The sequence below is a fragment of the Coturnix japonica genome, chromosome 2 (assembly GCF_054131305.1).
Source record: "Coturnix japonica strain WE chromosome 2, WE-NBRP24, whole genome shotgun sequence".
Taxonomy (NCBI): Eukaryota; Metazoa; Chordata; class Aves; order Galliformes; family Phasianidae; genus Coturnix; species Coturnix japonica.
In genome coordinates, this window is record NC_140664.1 from 89020847 (window position 1) to 89039145 (window position 18299).

At 43.5% G+C, this 18299-nt stretch overlaps 1 protein-coding gene across 3 annotated transcripts in view; it reads left to right on the plus strand.

Annotated features, from left to right (window-relative positions):
* The first annotated feature begins 7532 nt into the window (after positions 1-7532).
* The window catches only part of VWC2 (von Willebrand factor C domain containing 2), a 48629-nt gene continuing 37862 nt past the window's right edge, over positions 7533-18299 (plus strand). Inside the window, exons 1-3 of one of the 3 annotated variants that reach the window (XM_015854358.3) lie at positions 7533-7667; positions 8460-9241; positions 16145-16274. In XM_015854358.3, coding sequence (XP_015709844.1) covers positions 8528-9241; positions 16145-16274 — 844 coding nt within the window. In that variant the 5' untranslated portion in view covers positions 7533-7667; positions 8460-8527. Of the gene's footprint in view, positions 7887-8033; positions 8088-8459; positions 9242-16144; positions 16275-18299 lie in introns of those variants that run through there. The other 2 variants (XM_015854357.3, XM_085537965.1) reach the window with 2 other exon arrangements.

Here is an 18299-nt window from a genome sequence, read left to right on the forward strand (position 1 = left end):
ACTTCAAGCCACTCATTGCTGCCCTCCCTTCCATTCTTTCCCATTTACTTGAGGATGCCCAATTCTAGAGATAGTCAGTAATTCATTCAGTATTTGTGCAGTGCCTACCTGTTGGAGGCCCAGTTTATTTGGGGTCTCTAGACCCCAGTGAAAAAATAGTTCTTTCATCTGTCTTTTCCACAACTCAAGTATTAACTCAAACACTGCACAATCTTGCTTTTTCTTCTCTTTTTCTTTTTTGCTCAGCTCTGACAGCTCATAATCTAAATCATAATTTCTGAGCTATATAACTTTTTTCATTAAAAGCAGACAGAAAACTGTATCACCACCCTCTGTGATTGCAGAACTTCCTGAATGTAATCATCTCCAGTAATTAGATCTAAAGACAGAACACTTGGGAATGCGCAATTCACGAAACTTGCAATATGCCACAAATTGTAATTTCTCCAGTTTTTTAAACCATGATATTATCAAACATATATGAATTAATTTATAAGCCTTTAATTTAAAAAATGAAGAACAAAATAATCCATTGCCAACCCACTACTTTATCAGAAGGGTTTGTTAAGGGATAATTCTGTAACAATGTACAGAAGGGTAATGAAAGGAAAGCAGAGGGGTTGAACACCAGAATTGGCAGCATTTTTCTTCTAGATTGATCCCTTTAAATCAGTTAGTTCCAGTGTTCATGAGTGTGTAAGCTTTGATTGTGCCAATTGTAAAATGGGTATTAAAGCAGGTGCTGTCTCACCCAGAGCTGCTGGCATGCAGTAAGGGACGAGGTCAAAGCACATCTTCAGGGACAGCCAGTACAATGCTGCAATTCTCTACCAAGCCACCTATTTTTGTGAAGCTTCAAGGACTCAGTTTCTTTGCCAAGCTTGGTTGAGCCTGGCCAACAGGTTCAAAAGTAAAGAGGGCAACAGAATAAGATGCAGATGCATTATTTATACCTACTATGCGTCATTGCAAAAATGTCATTTGCTACAGAGTGCAAGATAACAAACAAAGAAAGGGCAAAGAATAGGAAAAGTTTGAATATATATTCTTGGAAACATCTCACTAAAACTTCTCCATCTAAGGAGTGGATACTAAGTGAGTTTTGGAAGCACAACTGCTCTCTGAGTCTGATAACCATTATATTACAGGATCAGCTGTCTGGTGGTTACAGCCTAATTCCTTAAACCATGGAGAGAAATGCGGACTTTTTCACACATTACTATGAATCCCTTAATTTTTTAATATCTAATTTTGCAATATTCATTTATTGAATGAGCATGAACAGGAAAAAAAGAAGATAAACTTCCAATGTAATGCCATGCATGTTTGATGATAGTATGTTTGATGAGGCTGTGTAAGACACTGGTTCTTTATTTTTAAGGGCTTGTTTTAGGAGATGAGATTGCAATTACCAGCTATACATTAGGTAGCCTTACTCTACACAAATAATGTCAACACAAGTGTTTGAATGAGAAAAATATCTCTTTGAAATGCTTACTTCAGATACAAGCATACATATCCATCGTTCTCAAAAGTGAGCAAATGACTGCGGTGCTGGGCCACCTGCTGGGTTAAACCACAACAAACTCCTGTTAGCCTATTTGAAGAACAAATTCTAAACAGTACAACTCCTGTTACATTAGTGTTAAGGAAAGTTAAAAATATGATTTAACATTTGTTAGACTTACAGTGCTAAATCGGTTTATACAGCAACAGCCTTTATTTTTTATCTTCATCTTAAAACTTGTGTAGTCAATTCTTTTATTGAAGAAACTTACTGTAAAAACAAATGTATCCAGAGCAACTTAACAAATAAAACAAGAAAGTAGTTATAAATAGTATAGAAAAATGTTAACAACAATCTGAATTTTCAGCTGAAATTCATTTTCCAAATGAACAGAGCTAAGCACAAGCTTCAGAAATACTTTGTTCCGTTTTCTAACACAATGACAGTGCAAAAATTAAAAAGGTTAGTGCTGCATCCCTTTGGGTTGCAAAAAGGAAGAGCACGGCATACTGCTAAGTATACGTTTCTGAAAAACACTGTGTATTTAAATATCCTCTGCTCTTCTGTGCATGACCACATACATGCAAACATGCTTTACTACCTCTTTTCAAGCAAAAAAAGAGGAAATGTCTAATAAGATTGTGAACATGATTAAAATCCAGTTTCCCTTGGGTTACTAAAATTCGGGTGAAAATAGGTGCATCAAAATTCATTTATAATCATTCTTGAGTAATTAAAAGCACAAAATATTACACTTTAAATACACAATTATTTTTCTTCAGAATGAGCTCATATGCACAGGTCCTGGACTGAGTTTCTCCTTTCTCCAAAGGTTTCACTGCACAATTATTATTTAACTATTGCAACTAAGATGGTAGTAATCCTTTTCTGAAGCTTACATTGGGAAAACCTCAAGTACAGCTCTGCAACAAGCATATAAAGATAGAAAGTGTTTTTAAGTGGCAGAATCTGTACATATTTTTGACATGTACACAGGCTGCCCCATCGCTGGAGGCACTCGAGGCCAGGCTGGATGTGGAGCTGGGCAGCCTGAACTGATGGGAGCCTGCCCTGCCCACAGCACATGGTTGGGGCTGGGTGGGCTTTGAGGTACCTTCCAACTGTTCTGTGACTCTGTGTCCAAGCAAAGGTAGCATATATTTCCCTTATTCTTTAATGGGGATTATTGTCCATAAAGGGAACTGTTAATGAGTCAGAATATATGCACTATATATAATAATAACAACAACGACAACAACAACAACAACAACAATAATAATAATAATAATAAATGCACTATAAAGGGGCAGACAGGCAGAGAAACTGATCTCACCATAGAAAGAAAGCTTTGCTCTTCATGATATTACTCAAGATATGCACTGTTTAAAACAAAACCAGACTTCATTCCTACATTTTGGAATGATCCTCCTTATGAATACATTTTATTAAGGACATGGGTATTTTATTTCTATTATACTTAGAACATGCTTAAGCTAAGAGACAAATCGTAAGCTAGAAAGCAGGTTCTTTAGAATATTTTAGTAGCAGCAAAAATCACCTTTAAAAGATGCTTCATAAACTTATGACTTCTAAAGCTTACCATCCCCTCTGGTCTATGGAGATTATTTCTATTAGAAGAAACAATAATAAGAAAAAAATAAAGACGCATTTCCAAGCCTGCAAAAATGTGATTTACAGAAGTACAGAAGTGTATGGAGAGTACTTGCATGGAAGAGCCTGAACGCTAAATGACAAAGGGATTTGCAAGTTTGGCATTCTTGCATGTTAAGCAGAAAAAAAATGTTGCAACAGATCACTATCGGTGATAAGATGAATAATTTAAAAACCATTAACAAAGACAGACAATTGTAAGTACAGCTTGTGTAATATTTCTTCAATAACTACTTACCAGTCAGCTGGAGGCATCAGAGCAAGGAAGAAAGGAAGAACTGGAGCAGTGCGCGCTCAGTAGTCTTTGACAGCTGGGATGAAGAAAATAGAAGAAATAAAAATGAAAAGATGAAAGCTAACCTAGTTAAAAATAGTTATGGAAGCTTGCTTTTATTTTATTTTATTTTATTTTTCCTTTTTTTTTTTTTTTCTTTTTTTTTTTTTTTTTCCCCATAATGTGCTGTTTAAACTGCATATCTATAATTCAGCCTCTCAAATATAAATGAATTGTTGGAGTGATATGTACCTTGTCTTTGTCTCCTTTAGTTTACAGACTGACTGCTATTTGGAAGCCTCATTTCAGACGATTGGACTAATGCTATTCCATAAATTGCTACCTTTCTAAAGCAGTGATGTGAACCTGCCTGAACAACTGCCACTTTAGCACCACAATAAAAAATACCTTTCATATAACAATGCTCTTCCTTTCAGTGGGGATAATGAAACAAAGTAAAATAAAAAGGAATGATAATCTATTTCCCCAGCTAGTAGATCTGGTGGTACACAGAGCTGGAAGTGTTGCCCTTTGGGTATGTTTTCCGCTGTGTAACTCATCCTGAGCACACCTTGTATTCACAAGTAACCACGTCAACAAAACCTACCAGAATATTGCATGGGGTTTCCTGAATACAGGAAATCCACAGGTTCACAGAGGTGCTTCTTTTCTCTCCCATGTTCTCACTGAAGACAGCGGACACTGGGGGAAATCCTCAGTATATTTGCAGATGACAACAAGTTGGGAGAAAGTGTCAATCAGCTTGAGGGTAGGTAGACCCTGCAGAGGGATCTAGATAGGCTAGATAGCTGGGCTGAGGCCAGTTATGAGTTTCAACAAGATCAAGTACCAGGTCCTGCACTTTGGTCACAACAACCCCAGGCGACACTACAGGCTTGAAGAAGAGGGGCTGGAGAACCGCATGGTAGAAAAGGGTCTGGGGGTGTAGCAAACAAGGCCAACAGCATCCTGGCTCATATCAGAAATAATACAGTCAGCAAGACCAGGGAGGTGATTGTCCCTCTATACTCAATACTGATGAGGTTGCACTTTGAGTACTATGTTCATTTTGGGGTTTGTTTCCTGACTAACAGTCAGCAATCTCCAGCATGAATGTCATTCTCTCAAGCCTGGTCTAATGAAGATGGCTATCACACTAGTTTAACTTGAATCATTCCCTGCCAACACCATTTCCCTTTCAGCTGCTGAAGCCTTTGTTTTAACTCCAACTGGTTGCTAGCTGAATTAAGCTGAATTAGCACTGGCCTTTTTAAAAGAAGGATGCCTAGTGCAAAATTCCCAGATAGACAAGACACAGCAGAAGGGAAAGTGTCTTGAAGGGAGATGTAGAGTTCAGTTCTCACCCGGAGATGCAGTTGGTCCTTGCTAGTGGGAGACCAGAATGGGGAAACCTGGACAAGCACTTCTTATGCCAAATCTGTTCTGTGCATAAGCAGAAGGGCTTCAGACTCCAGGGCTTTCTATGTTACACCAAGAGTTTCAAATTTACATTAAAGAAAGCGGCTCTGAAATAAGATCCTCATGTTTCTCTCTTCTAGTTCCAGGATACATATTGAAGAAAACACCCAACATTTCTTCCATATCTTCCAGTGGACCATTTGGATTATAATATTCTGCAGTTTTACTCTGTGACACTAACAAAGTAGTCAGGAAGGGTCCTAGTGTCAGGTACCATTCATCACTTGATATACCTATAAATCTAAATGCTCAGAGGCTTAAGTCCAATGAGAAATCCTTCAGATAAAGAATGAAGCTATTTACCTCCCACTTTGTCATGAAGGCTCAGATCAGCTGCAGTTTGTTGCTATGAAAGCTCTGAGACTTTACCTTTCTTTTTACATAGTCCTAACTCGACCCTCCAACCCTGGATGATGCATGTGATGTGCAATTAGACCAAGGAGAAGCACAGGTCTTTAATAGTCCTTGCTACCAGAGCTTCACCTGGGAATATGTGAGAGCCATAAACTTGCTTATCTCTGCCTTACCTTCCCAGGTCCTCCACTGCCTTCTGCCTTTCTCTACGCACAACTAACTGCTGCTTGGAAGCACTTGTAAATGTCAAGCTGATGCACTTGAAATGCAAAGTTCAAGCTGTTCGCCTAGAACTAGCTGTATTACTGGTTACTGGTTACTCAATCCCAACCCACTTCAGGGTTTAAGTGTTAAAAGCACAGAATTACTGTTTTAGAAAAAGCAAAGATTCAATTCTTTATTCAGAGGTAATCAGAGGATAACTTTTAATCAAGGAATCATAGAATGGCCTGGGTTGAAAAGGACCACAATGATCATCTAGTTTCAACCTCCCCTGCTATGTTCAGTGTTTCCAACCACCAGACCAGGCTGCCCAGAGCCACATCCATCCTGGCCTTGAATGCCTCCACCTCCTTGGGCAACCTGTTCCAGTGCATCACCGAAACTTCCTCCTAATATCTAACCTAAACCTCTCCTGTCTCACTTTAAAACCATTCCCCCTTGTTCTATCCCTATCCACCTTCATGAACAGCCATTCCCTCTCTTGTTTATGTGCTCCCTTCAAGTAGTGGAAGGCCACAACAAGGGCTCCCCGGAGCCTTCTCTTCTCCAGGCTAAACAAGCCCAGTTCCCTCAACGTTTCCTCACAGGAGAGGTGCTCCAGCCCTCTGATCATCTTAGTGGCCCTCCTTTGGACCTGCTCTAAGAGCTCCACATCCTCTCTGTGGTGGGGCCCCAGGCCTGGACACAGTACTCCATACGGGGCCTCACAAGAGCTGAGCAGAGGGGGACGATCACCTCCCTCTCCCTGCTGGCTATTCCTTTTTTAATGCAGCCCAGAACACAGTTGGCCTTCCAGGCTGCAAGCACACACTGCTGGCTCATTTCCAACTTCTTGTCCACCAGGACCCCCAAGTCCTTCTCCTCAGGGCTGCTTTCAAGGAGATCTTCACCCCAGTTTGAATGAATCATCAATAAGTACTTCAAATCAAATAATGAGAAAGACCTAGCTTAGCTCTATGAGATGTAGCCTAGAATCTGTATGGCATCTGGAGCTTCATTTTACTTGTGTAACCATTTGGCTGCTTTTCTTCCAAACGTTAACCTTGAATTTTAAAGTTGTAGAAAATGAAACCCTTATTTGGCTTGCTATGTGAGATGGTATTAACAAATCATTCTGTAAGCCAAACCAGGCTCATGGACGCTCATCGTGAGAACCCAGCAGCCAAAAGAGCTGCACCTGCATCCTGCCCTGGAGGAGTGCAAGTGCCTGGGCTTTCAGAAGTAACAGGCACTCAGGAAGGTATTTAGCACTGAAACATTAATACCCAGCCAATCTCCATTGCTCTCCTGAGTACCCATACTGCAGTGCTACCATTTTAATTACAACACTTCTGAAAACTTTACCTAGCTTAGAACTTTGAATTGCTTTGGGCAATGAAGCCCGGCCCTGAGCTGGGCACAGTGGGCTGCTGGAGATCTATTGCAGTGCTGGGGCTAGTGCAGCTGGGATTGCGCTGGGACATCTGCAGGGCAAGACCCACTGCAGATTATCCTGGGATAGCTTCTAATGCAGGTTAGCATTACACAAATAAGCAAATGCGTAAGTAACCTTATTGGGCTCCCAGCCCCTGCTCAGTTGCAGATGGAAAGCACCACGTGCAAACATCAAACTCGGGCTTTTCTGTGTTTCTGTCCTGCCATACTGACTACCTGCATTTCAGCCATCACTGCTAAAGCCGCTCGCTTTGCCCACTCTCTGTGTAACAGAGAAAAAGCCAAGGTATTTCAGCACAGCAGCACCCGTCAGCCATCCGAAAACTCAAATACATTTACTAACTCGCGTATCACGCACTGGACAGCTGCTAAGTGGGGCAAAGGAGCTCGCTAACCAAAGCGGAGCCGATCGATACAGACAGCCTTGGCCAGGCTGCACCCACGGTCCCCCTCCGGCTTTGCACTGCGCCCGCCGCCCTCACCCCAGCGAACTTCCCGCACCTCCACCCGCGCTCCTCCCTCCCGCTGCGGGGCTCGGAGCGGGGCCATGTGAGGGAGCGGGGGCAGCGGTGGAGCCCGCCCCCGGGGGCGGCGGGGCCGGCTGGGCGGCGGTGCGTCGGCTTTGGCGGAGGGGCGGAGGGACGGCGGGCGCCGGGCAGCCCGCAGCCCGCAGCCCCGCCGTGGCAGCCCCGAGCCGCCGGCGGGGCTGAGCCCGGCTCCGCGCAGGTAGGAGGGCGCCGGGCCGGGCCCCGCCGGAAAGTTCGGGGCTGCGGGAGGAGCGGGCGCGGTGCCCCGCGGTGCCGCCGCCCCCGCCGGGCCGGGCCGCCGGTGAGGGCCGGGGAGGCGGGCGGTGGGGCGGCTTTTAAATGGCTTTGAGGAGCCGTACCTCGGAGTTGGGGCTGCGCCGGGAGCTGGAGAGCCTCGGCTCGCCGTGGCCGGAGCAGCGTACGTATATGTGTGTGTGTGTGTGTGTTCGGGGTGTGATGCGCGGTGTGCTGGGGACGGAGCCGGGAGCGCTGTGGGTGCCGCGGGATGTCCTCCGGGCTCCGCTGTGCCTTTAAAACACGGGAAGGAAGGGATGCTGCGTGCCTGTTTGGGGAGTTAGGGAGGGATATAGTTTGGGCTCGGGGCGCTTTCGATGCGATGGTAGGCATTTAAAAAGCAACCAAACAAACCAACACTTCAGGCTGAGTAAGAGGCTCGTGAAAAACACCGTGAATGAGGATGAACGGGACGCAGCCGGCTCCGCGCTGCTCCACGCCGCGCAGCGCTGTCACTCAGCCCCGGCTCCGGGGCTGCCGCTGGGGGGGACCGTGACCCCGGGACGGGGGTCTTGTGCTCGGACCGGGCGGAGATCCGCTCCGGAGCGGGGGGAGGAGGAGAGGAGGAGGAGGAGGGATGGCCGCAGCAGCAGGCTGTGCTCTGCCCGGTGCCTGCGGTTCGCACGGTGCTCGAGGTGTTGCATCGGGATGGGGGAGAGGTGCCCGGGCTGAAGTGTTCTAATCTCTCTCTTCCTAGGGGCTGCGGATCAGCCGCGCACTTCCCTCCGATGTGAGCGCAGTGTCCCCTGTGGGATGCAGTAGGTGATGCCCAGCTCTACTGCAATGGCAATTGGAGCTCTCTCCAGCTCTCTCCTGGTAACCTGCTGCCTCATGGTTGCCCTCTGTAGCTCCACCATCCCCCTGCAGAAGCTGGCCAGGGCACAGGACAAGCAGGAGATCAAGGCCGGCCAGGAGAAGAGGGACCACGCCTCGGCGAGGGACAGCCAGGCCGGCACGGGGAAAGTGGGCGAGATCGGCCGCAGCGGGAGGGAGGAGGGCAGCAGGGACTGGAAGGGCAAAGGCAGCAGGAACTACTCCAACAAGGAGTCGTGGACCAAGCAGAAGCAGGCTTGGAGCAGCCAGGGGACGGGTGCCAAGCCCGCCATCGTGCCGGCCCAGGAGCAGCGGGACATGGCGGCCGAGGAGCCTCGTCCGGCCGAGGCCTCGTCGCTGCCGGCAGCGGTGTCCAGCGCTACCCCGGAGCCTCTGGAGGAGTACGCCTACCCGGACTACCGCGGGAAGGGCTGCGTGGATGAGAGCGGCTTCGTCTACGCCATCGGCGAGAAGTTTGCGCCGGGCCCGTCGGCCTGCCCCTGCCTGTGCACGGAGGAGGGCCCGCTGTGCATGCAGCCAGAGTGCCCCAGGCTCCACCCTCGGTGCGTGCATGTGGACACCACGCAGTGCTGCCCGCAGTGCAAGGAGAGGAAGAACTACTGCGAGTTTCGGGGGAAGACCTACCAGAGCCTCGAGGAGTTCATGGTAAGGGCAGAGCAGAAGGGCGTTTTGCAGGGCCTCGGTCGCCCAGAGCCACACAGGGGGTTTGGAGGGTGCTTTGAGTCTCCCCTTTTCATTTCTGCTTTAGCGCTGTTTCTGCGGTGCTGTGAAATATTCCCCTCAAACATGACCTTTCTTGTGCTGCGATACTGTAACATTTTTAAACGAGGGGGCTGGTCTGTATTAATTCCTTTGGTATTTACAGTAGAAAAATGCTACTAGAAAGGTGCTGCTTGGCACCGGGGTGGATTTGAGGAGGGTCTCCAGCACTGCAAACTCTTGTTTTACTGTTCCCCGTGACACCTGTGCCATGGAGGGACCAGGCAGGGGTTGTGGTCTGACTCTCATTGCCAGCAGTCAGGCAATGATGATACCTATTTTAACTCTAACTCTGTTTTATACGCTGTTTAATCTGAGCTGAAAAAATTGTATAATACTTTCAGAGAAGAAGGATGAGCCTGCCTTTAATGAGAGCAGAGGGGGTTATGGTCTGGCTTACAGTGGTGCTGAAACAAAGGACTTGAAAAGCTGTGTTTAGAGAAAGCTTTTCAGAGCAGAACCTCTTCAGAGCAGAACCTCCACATTGCTGTGCAAGGTCACTGTTGTTCAAAATGCATCTTGTTCATTGCAGTGAACTGAAAAGTTTTGGAGTTTCCTGGTTGCTTATCTTGCCCTTTTCACATGTTGTAGCGGCTGAGCTCTGCAGGCAGGCTGTAAAGGACTGACTTGCTTGCGAATGGCTGCAGATGCAGATCTGGTTCAGCACCTTCATGGGAACACTGGGCTTTAGTTTCCATGTGCTGAGGGCTCTTTGAAGCCACCAGACTATTGTAAGGTAGAGGAAGAGAAACTGCATTTGTGAAAGATGTAAATAAGTTGCCCCCTGTGCTCTCTGTAGTGTTTGTGTGCTCTTAGAAGCTTATTTCTATTTATGTATTTCACATGAAGAGCACTGGTTGTTTTAAAAGCGTGGCAGAAAACACTGTGCATATTCTCAAAGATGGCATTCAGCTCTGGGGCAGTGGTTCCCCTTTGAAAGGAAGACTGCTGTAGCAGGGGCAGTTTGGTGAGACTTCAGAGATAGGTTGTAAGACTCCTTCTTTTCCAGCAAAGTTAATTCTGAAGGGCAGCCAGAGCAGTGATGCTTTTGCTCGTGCTCTGTGCAGGTCTCCATATGGAGGTTTGAAAGGCTTCACCTCACTGTTAGCCCAACTTCTAACAAGCTGGTTTTCTTTGTATGCAGTGATGTTCTACTACTGTCTGTAAGGTGTACACTGAGATGGTAAAACTCTAGAACTTCTGTTATCCTTGAACATGGATGGCAGCTTTAGCAAAATGGGAGTGCGAAGAGTGGCATGTACAGAAATGTTGGTACAGGCTTTGGCTTCCAAATTCCTTTTTAACCCTGCTCAGCCTTTATGTAGTTGGACTGATGCCCTCCTGCAATGAAATAGCATTTCCCTTACTGCTTTAGATTAGTTGGCTTTGGAAAGGAGGAAGAATGGGTGCCTGCTCCAGGTGGGCAAGGAAAGTTACCAGTACGGCAATGGGTTTGCAACTGGTTCGTTTTGACACGTGAGGACTTTGCTTTTTAGTCAGGCTCCCACGCTGGTTCCAATAATACAGGCACAAAACTGTAAACACAATCATCTGCCCATGCCACTGCAATTAGCTGCGATGCCTGGCAAAGGAGAGCACAGATGTGGTCAGATTGCTGCTCAATGGAAACAACTGCAAATGCAAATCACTGCACACAAAGGCTTTTGCTACAAGTTTCAAGCTGGCTGTCTTACAGAACTTTCTGGTATGCCACCTCTTGGTGAAGGTCAGAGAAGGAATTATAAATGGATATAAGACTGGTTTTATTCTGTCTTCACCTTTGTTTTCTGCATTATCACCACTCATCAGACATCACTGAAGGAAGAAAAAAGTGACTTAACTTTTAAGTGGAGTTACTTACACAAGTACTTACAGATGTGTACGTATACATACAGGTTTAGGGGTCTGCTTATATAAAATTTGTATATAATTCAACACAGCAAAACATCTCCTTGGAAAGAGCAAGTGCTAAGTCAGAAGCTGAGTTTGCCAGGGAATGAAGGTTCACTGCATTTCTTCTTTGATTGACAATCAAACCCATGAGCTCTGTGTGTGTATGTGTGTATACACCTGTGCTTTTCTGCTTTTCAAAATGGATAGGAATATCGATACAAAATCACAAGGATGAGGTTTCCTGAAGCTGTTTTCATCAGCACCACTCTGCTCTCCTGTGGGTATCGTGATGCTGTATGGCAGAGGATCTGTACAAGTGAAACTGGAGCAAAAGCCTCAGCACTGCTGGTGAAATGCAGCTAGGATAAAATTCAGCACTGGAGCTAGAGATTGCCGAACACGTACTCCGTGAGATGTTTTTCAGTCTTACAGTAACGTTTGGAAATGCAGGCTGACATATAAAGTAATAGCCTTACAGGGACCATAAATTATCTTCAGAAGTGTATTATTCTATGGGAAAGACCTACATTGTTGGAAGTTGTTGCTTTATGGATTTTGTTTTGAATGTCTGTGTAACCACAAAAAAATGTTTTATTTTATATATTTTTTTTGAGGGTGGGGTGAATACTTTGGAAATCTGGAAGTCAACAAACCCAAATGAATTTTGAAACATCTGTGGCTCTGTGAAGTGATAGAGAAATAAAAGCAAGGCTGCTACCTTTAATTCTTGTCAGCCTAATTCTGTTTATGTTCATCTAAGTGGTGTAAGTAAAAGAAAATAGTTATTCAAATTCCAGCAGAACAGCAGATCAGTTTGGGATTATGATTTATTTATTTTTTTTTAAGCTTCTTTGTTTTCAAAGCTCAAGGAGCGAATGTGGATTACATATAATAATGTGTAATATTTTATTTGGCATGTGGAAAGGGAAAAGACAAAGCTCAGCTTACTTTGTATCAGAACTTTAATTAGCGTAAATGACTTCTCACTTCTTCATTACAGCAGTCTAAGTTGTAAGTTGCTTGATAAACCTACTACTCTTACTGATGTTCAGATTTCTTCATGCCCCACTAGTGGGAAATCTACCTGTTTACACAATTATGTGCTTGTGTTTTTTCCTACATCTGCAACTTGATAGCAAAACATTTATGCATCTGCTCATAAACTTCCCTGTAAACAATTTTAAAGAAGTTTTTATTTTTGCCATCTGTACTCCATTTTCTACAGGTTTTACAGCTGCCTGGAGAATACTTCAGACTTCTGTGCTTCTTGTTGTCTTTACACAGTTTTTGCATAGGCAGAGCTACTGCTGCTGTATAGTTAATAACTTTATCTGCAGACCAGAGAGACATGGCATTGTTAGTCTTCAGAGAGAGACTGCTAGGTCATGTCATCTCCAGTCCAGCCTGGTTCTGTCAAATGTGCTAAGTGTGAGTTCTGCGAGACTGGTGGTTTCCCAGCTGAACAAGTAGGTTGCTCATTGCATTGGCTGTCATTAGAGACTGTGCTGAAGGGAATGTTCTTATGTTACAGGAATAGAGGAGAGGAAATGAAGGACCAAAAGTGTCTTTTCATTCTGATTTATTTAACTTCTGTTGTAATACACTGTCTTATTGTCTCTTTTTCTAATGGTGATTATGTCTCCATGTATCCAGCTGCCGTTAAGATAAGAAATTGTTTTTCTACTGTTCCTGCTACATCATGATAATATATAAAAAGCAGTGCTCTACCATTTAGTCCAAGGATGAATAGATAAAGGTTGACACTAATACTGTTTCAGCGGCTACTGTGGTTCACTTACAGGCTGGAAAAGAGGTTTGTGAGCACAAATGTATGCAGAACCTCCTTGATGCCCCAATGTCCTTCCTCCCTAACGTAGGCTGAGCTTGTATGTATGGTCCTACTGACTTTGGTCAGTGCAGGAGCACTCTGAGGTAGAAAAATCAACCTTGTAAAAGTTTGGGGGAAAGCAGCAGTGTCAAACAAAACAGGATTTGTAAGCATTGGAATCTGATCTCTGGTTAGAACACATACCTGGCGCAGGATAATACTATGTGTGGCTGATGGCTTTGCCACACATTTCCCATGTTCATGTTCCCATGGAATCCATGTTCTTGGGTAAGTGGAAGGTGGAACCTTTGGACTAAGGAGTGGCAGACAGTCAGGAACAGCTGTTTGTACAGTTGACTTAACAGAGACATCAGAGGAGTCTTTATTTCACCCAGGAAGGGAAAAGTTGAACAAAACAGGGCTTGACAGTTGGTGGTGCTTACTAAGCAGCACCATATAAGGTGTGATAAGATGTAAAGATGGAGAGAAACTTTTTACCAGAGCCTGTAGTAGCTAGAAAAAGGGCGATTGTTTTCAACTACAAAAGAGTAGGTTTAGATTAGATATTGGGAAGACATTCTTCCAAATGAGGGTAGTGAGGCACTAGCACAGCTGCCCAGAGAAGCTGTGGGTGCTGCATCTTTAAAGGCGCTCAAGGCCAGGGAGGATGGAGCCCTGGGCTGCCTGAGTTGGTGGTTCACAGCCCTGTCCACAGCATGGTTGGGTGGGCTTTGAGATCCCTTCCAGTCCATGCCATTCTGGCATTCTACATGCACTCTACTGAAATGGCCCATCGTCACACAGGAAGAGTGTTCATAACTGTAGTGTAGCTTGAGCAGTACTGTATTTGATTCATGAAAGATGTAGTCCTTGACTGAACACATTGTAAGAGGAAAGAGTATCATTCCGAATTACCATTACTAGACTAAGATTTGATCCATTTTGTTTGTCATTTTGCAGTATTATCAGTGCTTTACTTAATGATTTGTTGCTGTAGAAGCTTTAGACTTATGCATCAGGCTAAAAAAATGTTGGAGCCTGTTGAAAGCAATGGATTAGCCTTGTTGAGCCTTATCCTTGGAACAGAGTTCTAGTAGCACTGATCAAGTAGGACTTCTAATATTATTTTTTCATAATTTAGCAAGATTTTTTTTTTTCATCACCAAAGTCCAGAGGGAAGAATCATCTTAACTAATGACTTGCAAGGGCTCATTTTTGCTTACGTTCAAACTTTCACATGGAATTCAGGTGACTGCCTGAAATAGCTGACTCTGAACACCAGATGAGAAATCTCATCTGCTGACACTCCAACTCTACAAGTGAACATGGCAGTCTTTGAACAATTACAAGACAAAGTTCCTGTCCCAAAGCCTGCAAAAAAAAAGTCGGCAGTGGTGGGCTGTCAGCCTCCATGTAGCATTTTATAAATGCATCATGTATTTTTGTCCTGAGTGGAGTGCAGAGCAAAGGGAAATCTTGAAGCAAGTAGCTAGCAAAGGAAGACTGAAATAAATATTAGTAATAAAAGCAGAAAGCAACACAGCAAGAGACCCTATTTAGGCATTCTAAGTAGAGGGGATGGTGTTAAAAGATACATGAGCCCATAAAGAAATGACAGTCCTGGCAGGTGGGAAGAGAAGTGGCAAAGCATGGATGAGCATTTAGTTGGAGATGATGCTGTGCAAGCATCAATGTATTTGAACTCAGGAAGTGAGAAAGATGTGAACAGGACGAGAAAGCGAAGAATGGACTTGAGGAAAAAAAATGTGATAGACTGCTTCAGAAAGAGGGAGAAGATAACAGAGGGATCTGCAAGTTAGAGGTCTGCATGATTCTTCATAACGAAGAGTATTTTTTTTTTAGCTTTGAGGTTACTCTGTCATGTTGGAGAAATGCAGAAGCTGATTGTTTTGTATCAGCTGGAATTTGGAATGGAAAGACTCCAAGCCAAAAAAAAAAAAAAAGCCTTGTCGAACTGTTGACCTTAAGTAAACCTGGAATGTGCACAGATGATGGATTTAGAGGATCACTGTTATTAATATGCAGCCAGATTTTCATCTTGCACTCTGAGTACAGATAGATGTGGGGCTTTTTTGAGAATAGTGATGCGATTTAATGTTTAATTAATAAAGAATTGGCAACCCTCCTTCCCTCTACCTCCAGCTCCTCTAGAAATATAGGGACATTAGAGATGCCACGTGCAGCACCTTGTGGGGAAGAGAACAACTGGAATTATACATCTAACAAATACAGATGTTTTAAAGTCCATATCTTTCCTAAAGGGAGCCTTGATTTCACTTTGTTAGAAATTAATTTAATTGAAGTAGGTCATTTAAGTCGTTATCTCCTGGCGCTTCTATTCTGCGAAGTTCCTCAAAACCAATGATGCTTCAGTAGGTAAAAAAGGATGACCCAATTTCTTTCTTTTTTGGCTTCAACCCTTTCTTTGCATTGCAATTTCTTTTCAGGTTTCACATATTACAAAAGAGAAGTTTACCTCTGGGAAATACCTGAATTCACTGGGGGTTTTTCCTGAATTCACAATGAGAATGATCATTTTCAGTGAGGTTGCGTTCGGTGAAATGCAACTTCATACCACCAAGAGGTTTCAAACCTGGAAAAAATGCAATGAAGATTTCCATTAAAAGGAGTTTTGTGTTTCGTTTATAAAAAATTCTCCTCTTAATTTTTTTAACATAGTATTTATTTTTTTTTTTTTGCTAAATTATTTTTTGAACATCTTAATAAAATTGAACAAAAGTTCAACTTAATTAGGAACCTGTTATGTTGGAATTTCACTAAGAATGCAGTAGGAATATTTTTACTTTATTTGTGTTAAAATCTAAGCAGTTGTTGCTCCTGAGATCCCTCTAGCAGTTCCATTTGGGGCACAGGTTCAGAACAGAGCTTGCAACTTATTTTGCTGCAAACCTGTAATTTTGCAGGAGCCCAGCCTTGCCCTATGCATTATTAAGACCATAAAAAGCATTTGTTTTATGGGGAGAGGAATAAGAGGTAAAGGAAAGAAGAAGTAAAAGAATTAAAAGAAGAGTGGATTTGTGTTTCAGGTTTCTCCATGTGAGAAGTGTCGTTGTGAAGCCAATGGTGAAGTGCTGTGCACTGTGTCAGCTTGTCCCCAGACTGAGTGCGTGGATCCAGTATATGAGCCTGATCAGTGCTGTCCTATCTGCAAAAATGGTAAGTGACTGCTGCACAACTAGAAGGGGGTTTCTCTCAGAGGGATCGAAGTGGCTCTGTTCCGTTTTTGCAGAATAATTTTTATTGCTTCCTTTTTCTCCAAAGGGAGATGGAGAAAGATTGTGTATGACTGGTGCCTTCCCAGTGTGACGTCTCCCACTGAGAACGACTTAAATATGACCTCTGAGTATTTTTATTACTCGGGAGAGAGAGTGTTAACACCATTTATCAATGTGATTTCTGGATAGAAACTGTACATAAAATCATTGTAGATATGTTTTATATAGCCATGCTAAAATGTGTGCAGGCTCTTCATGTTATACACCTTTCACTTTGAGAAGTAAAAGCTACTTTTTTTCCCCCTCCTTATTTCCCCTTCCAGAGATTCTCCTCTCCTTTTTTTTTCCCTGAGGCAAATCAAATGTACCTTATTGAACTCATTTAATTTTCATAACTAAATGAATTAAACTTCCAAATTTAATTGAATATTTTTCGTAACTAAATTAGACAGAAAGTCTCTCTACTCCCAGCAAGGGCTTGCATTAGATCAAAGTCTTGGTCTATTTAGAAGAAAAAATTACATGACACACTGGCTCATCACTTATAAAGAAGAAATGATAATTTATTAATAGAAATGAATACTGTGGAATCTCATATTAAATTATATTTTAAATGAAAAACAACATTTGAAAATATTCAGGTAATTTGCAGCCATATATTATTTCTTTAGAATAGGCTGGTTCCGCTGCATTAGCTAAAACAAACTGATTAAATTTGTGAAAAAGCTAGGGGAGGAGAGAATGTGCAGCATGTGCTTTTCAGAAATTCAACAGTAGATGATAAGGGATAGTTAATTGCATTGCAGGAGTTTCATTTGTATGGACATAGAAGTAATTGCTTCCCATCCCTTAATTGGCTGTTAGAACCCTGAAGGAATTTGTTCCCGTCAGTACAGCTCAAGTGTGCTCTGCTTTGGGAGATGAGGACAGGTATTTTGTGAGGCACCAAGGACTAGGAGACTGTTGGCAGGGGTAAGGTCTGTTCTCAGCGCCAGGGATGGAGTTGGAAGCACAATGTGTTACGTCTGCGTGGTCTTTCCCTCTGACTGTCTCCAGAGGTGCTTGCACTGTTCGGAACTCCAAGGACATTCCTGCCAGTACATGTTCTCTTACACTTGTGGTGGAGGCCATCTCCCAGCGGTCACTTGCCTTTGGATTAAGCTGGTGTGACATTGGGGGGCTTGACTTGACTGGTTCCAAAGATCCCTTGATGCATTTCCCAGAAAGGAGGCCTGTTTCAAAAACCATATGTAAACACGCCTTAGTTACAACATGACTGCCTGCTCTCTAAGCACAAAAGCTGGATTACTTGAATTCTGCCTGCAAGCACAGAATGTTCATACCCTCAGCTTCTGAATTCCAAAATTAATTGCATATTCCTTCAGTATACCCAGAAGCTGGCATCACTGACCCAGTTTCAAACCAAGGTGACCAGAGCTGACTGTTTCCAGTGAGCTGTCCTGTCACTTCTGTGCATGTCAGAGAACTGAGAGTGGTTTTCCTTGTTAGCTTTTAGACAAGAAAATAAAGCCATTAACAATAACAGCAAAAAGAAGATGTTTCAAAAGAAGCTTGACTTTTCTGGTTCAACAGACAGCTTTGGTATATTAACGTAAAGAAATTCCTGAGGAATCCTCTCAATTTAAGGAGCTGATTGTGAAAATATCAGGCAGTTTGCTTTCAGAGTTTATTGTAAAGCATGGAATGTGCATAGTTTGCAAGGAACTCTAGTGAATTATTGAATGTTTTTAATTAGATTGGAGCAAAAACCTTCTGAGCAGGAAAGCCTAGCCTGCCTCATCCCGTCATTTTCAAGCCTACTGAAACAAATGCACTGTGAATGTGAGTCAGAGGAAACAATCACAGCATTGTGCTACAGGGTTGATAGCAGCAGATACATCAACAACGTCATGTTAGTAACCCATAGGAGCTCAGGAGATGTACACTTTGCTCAGCCACGTAGCCA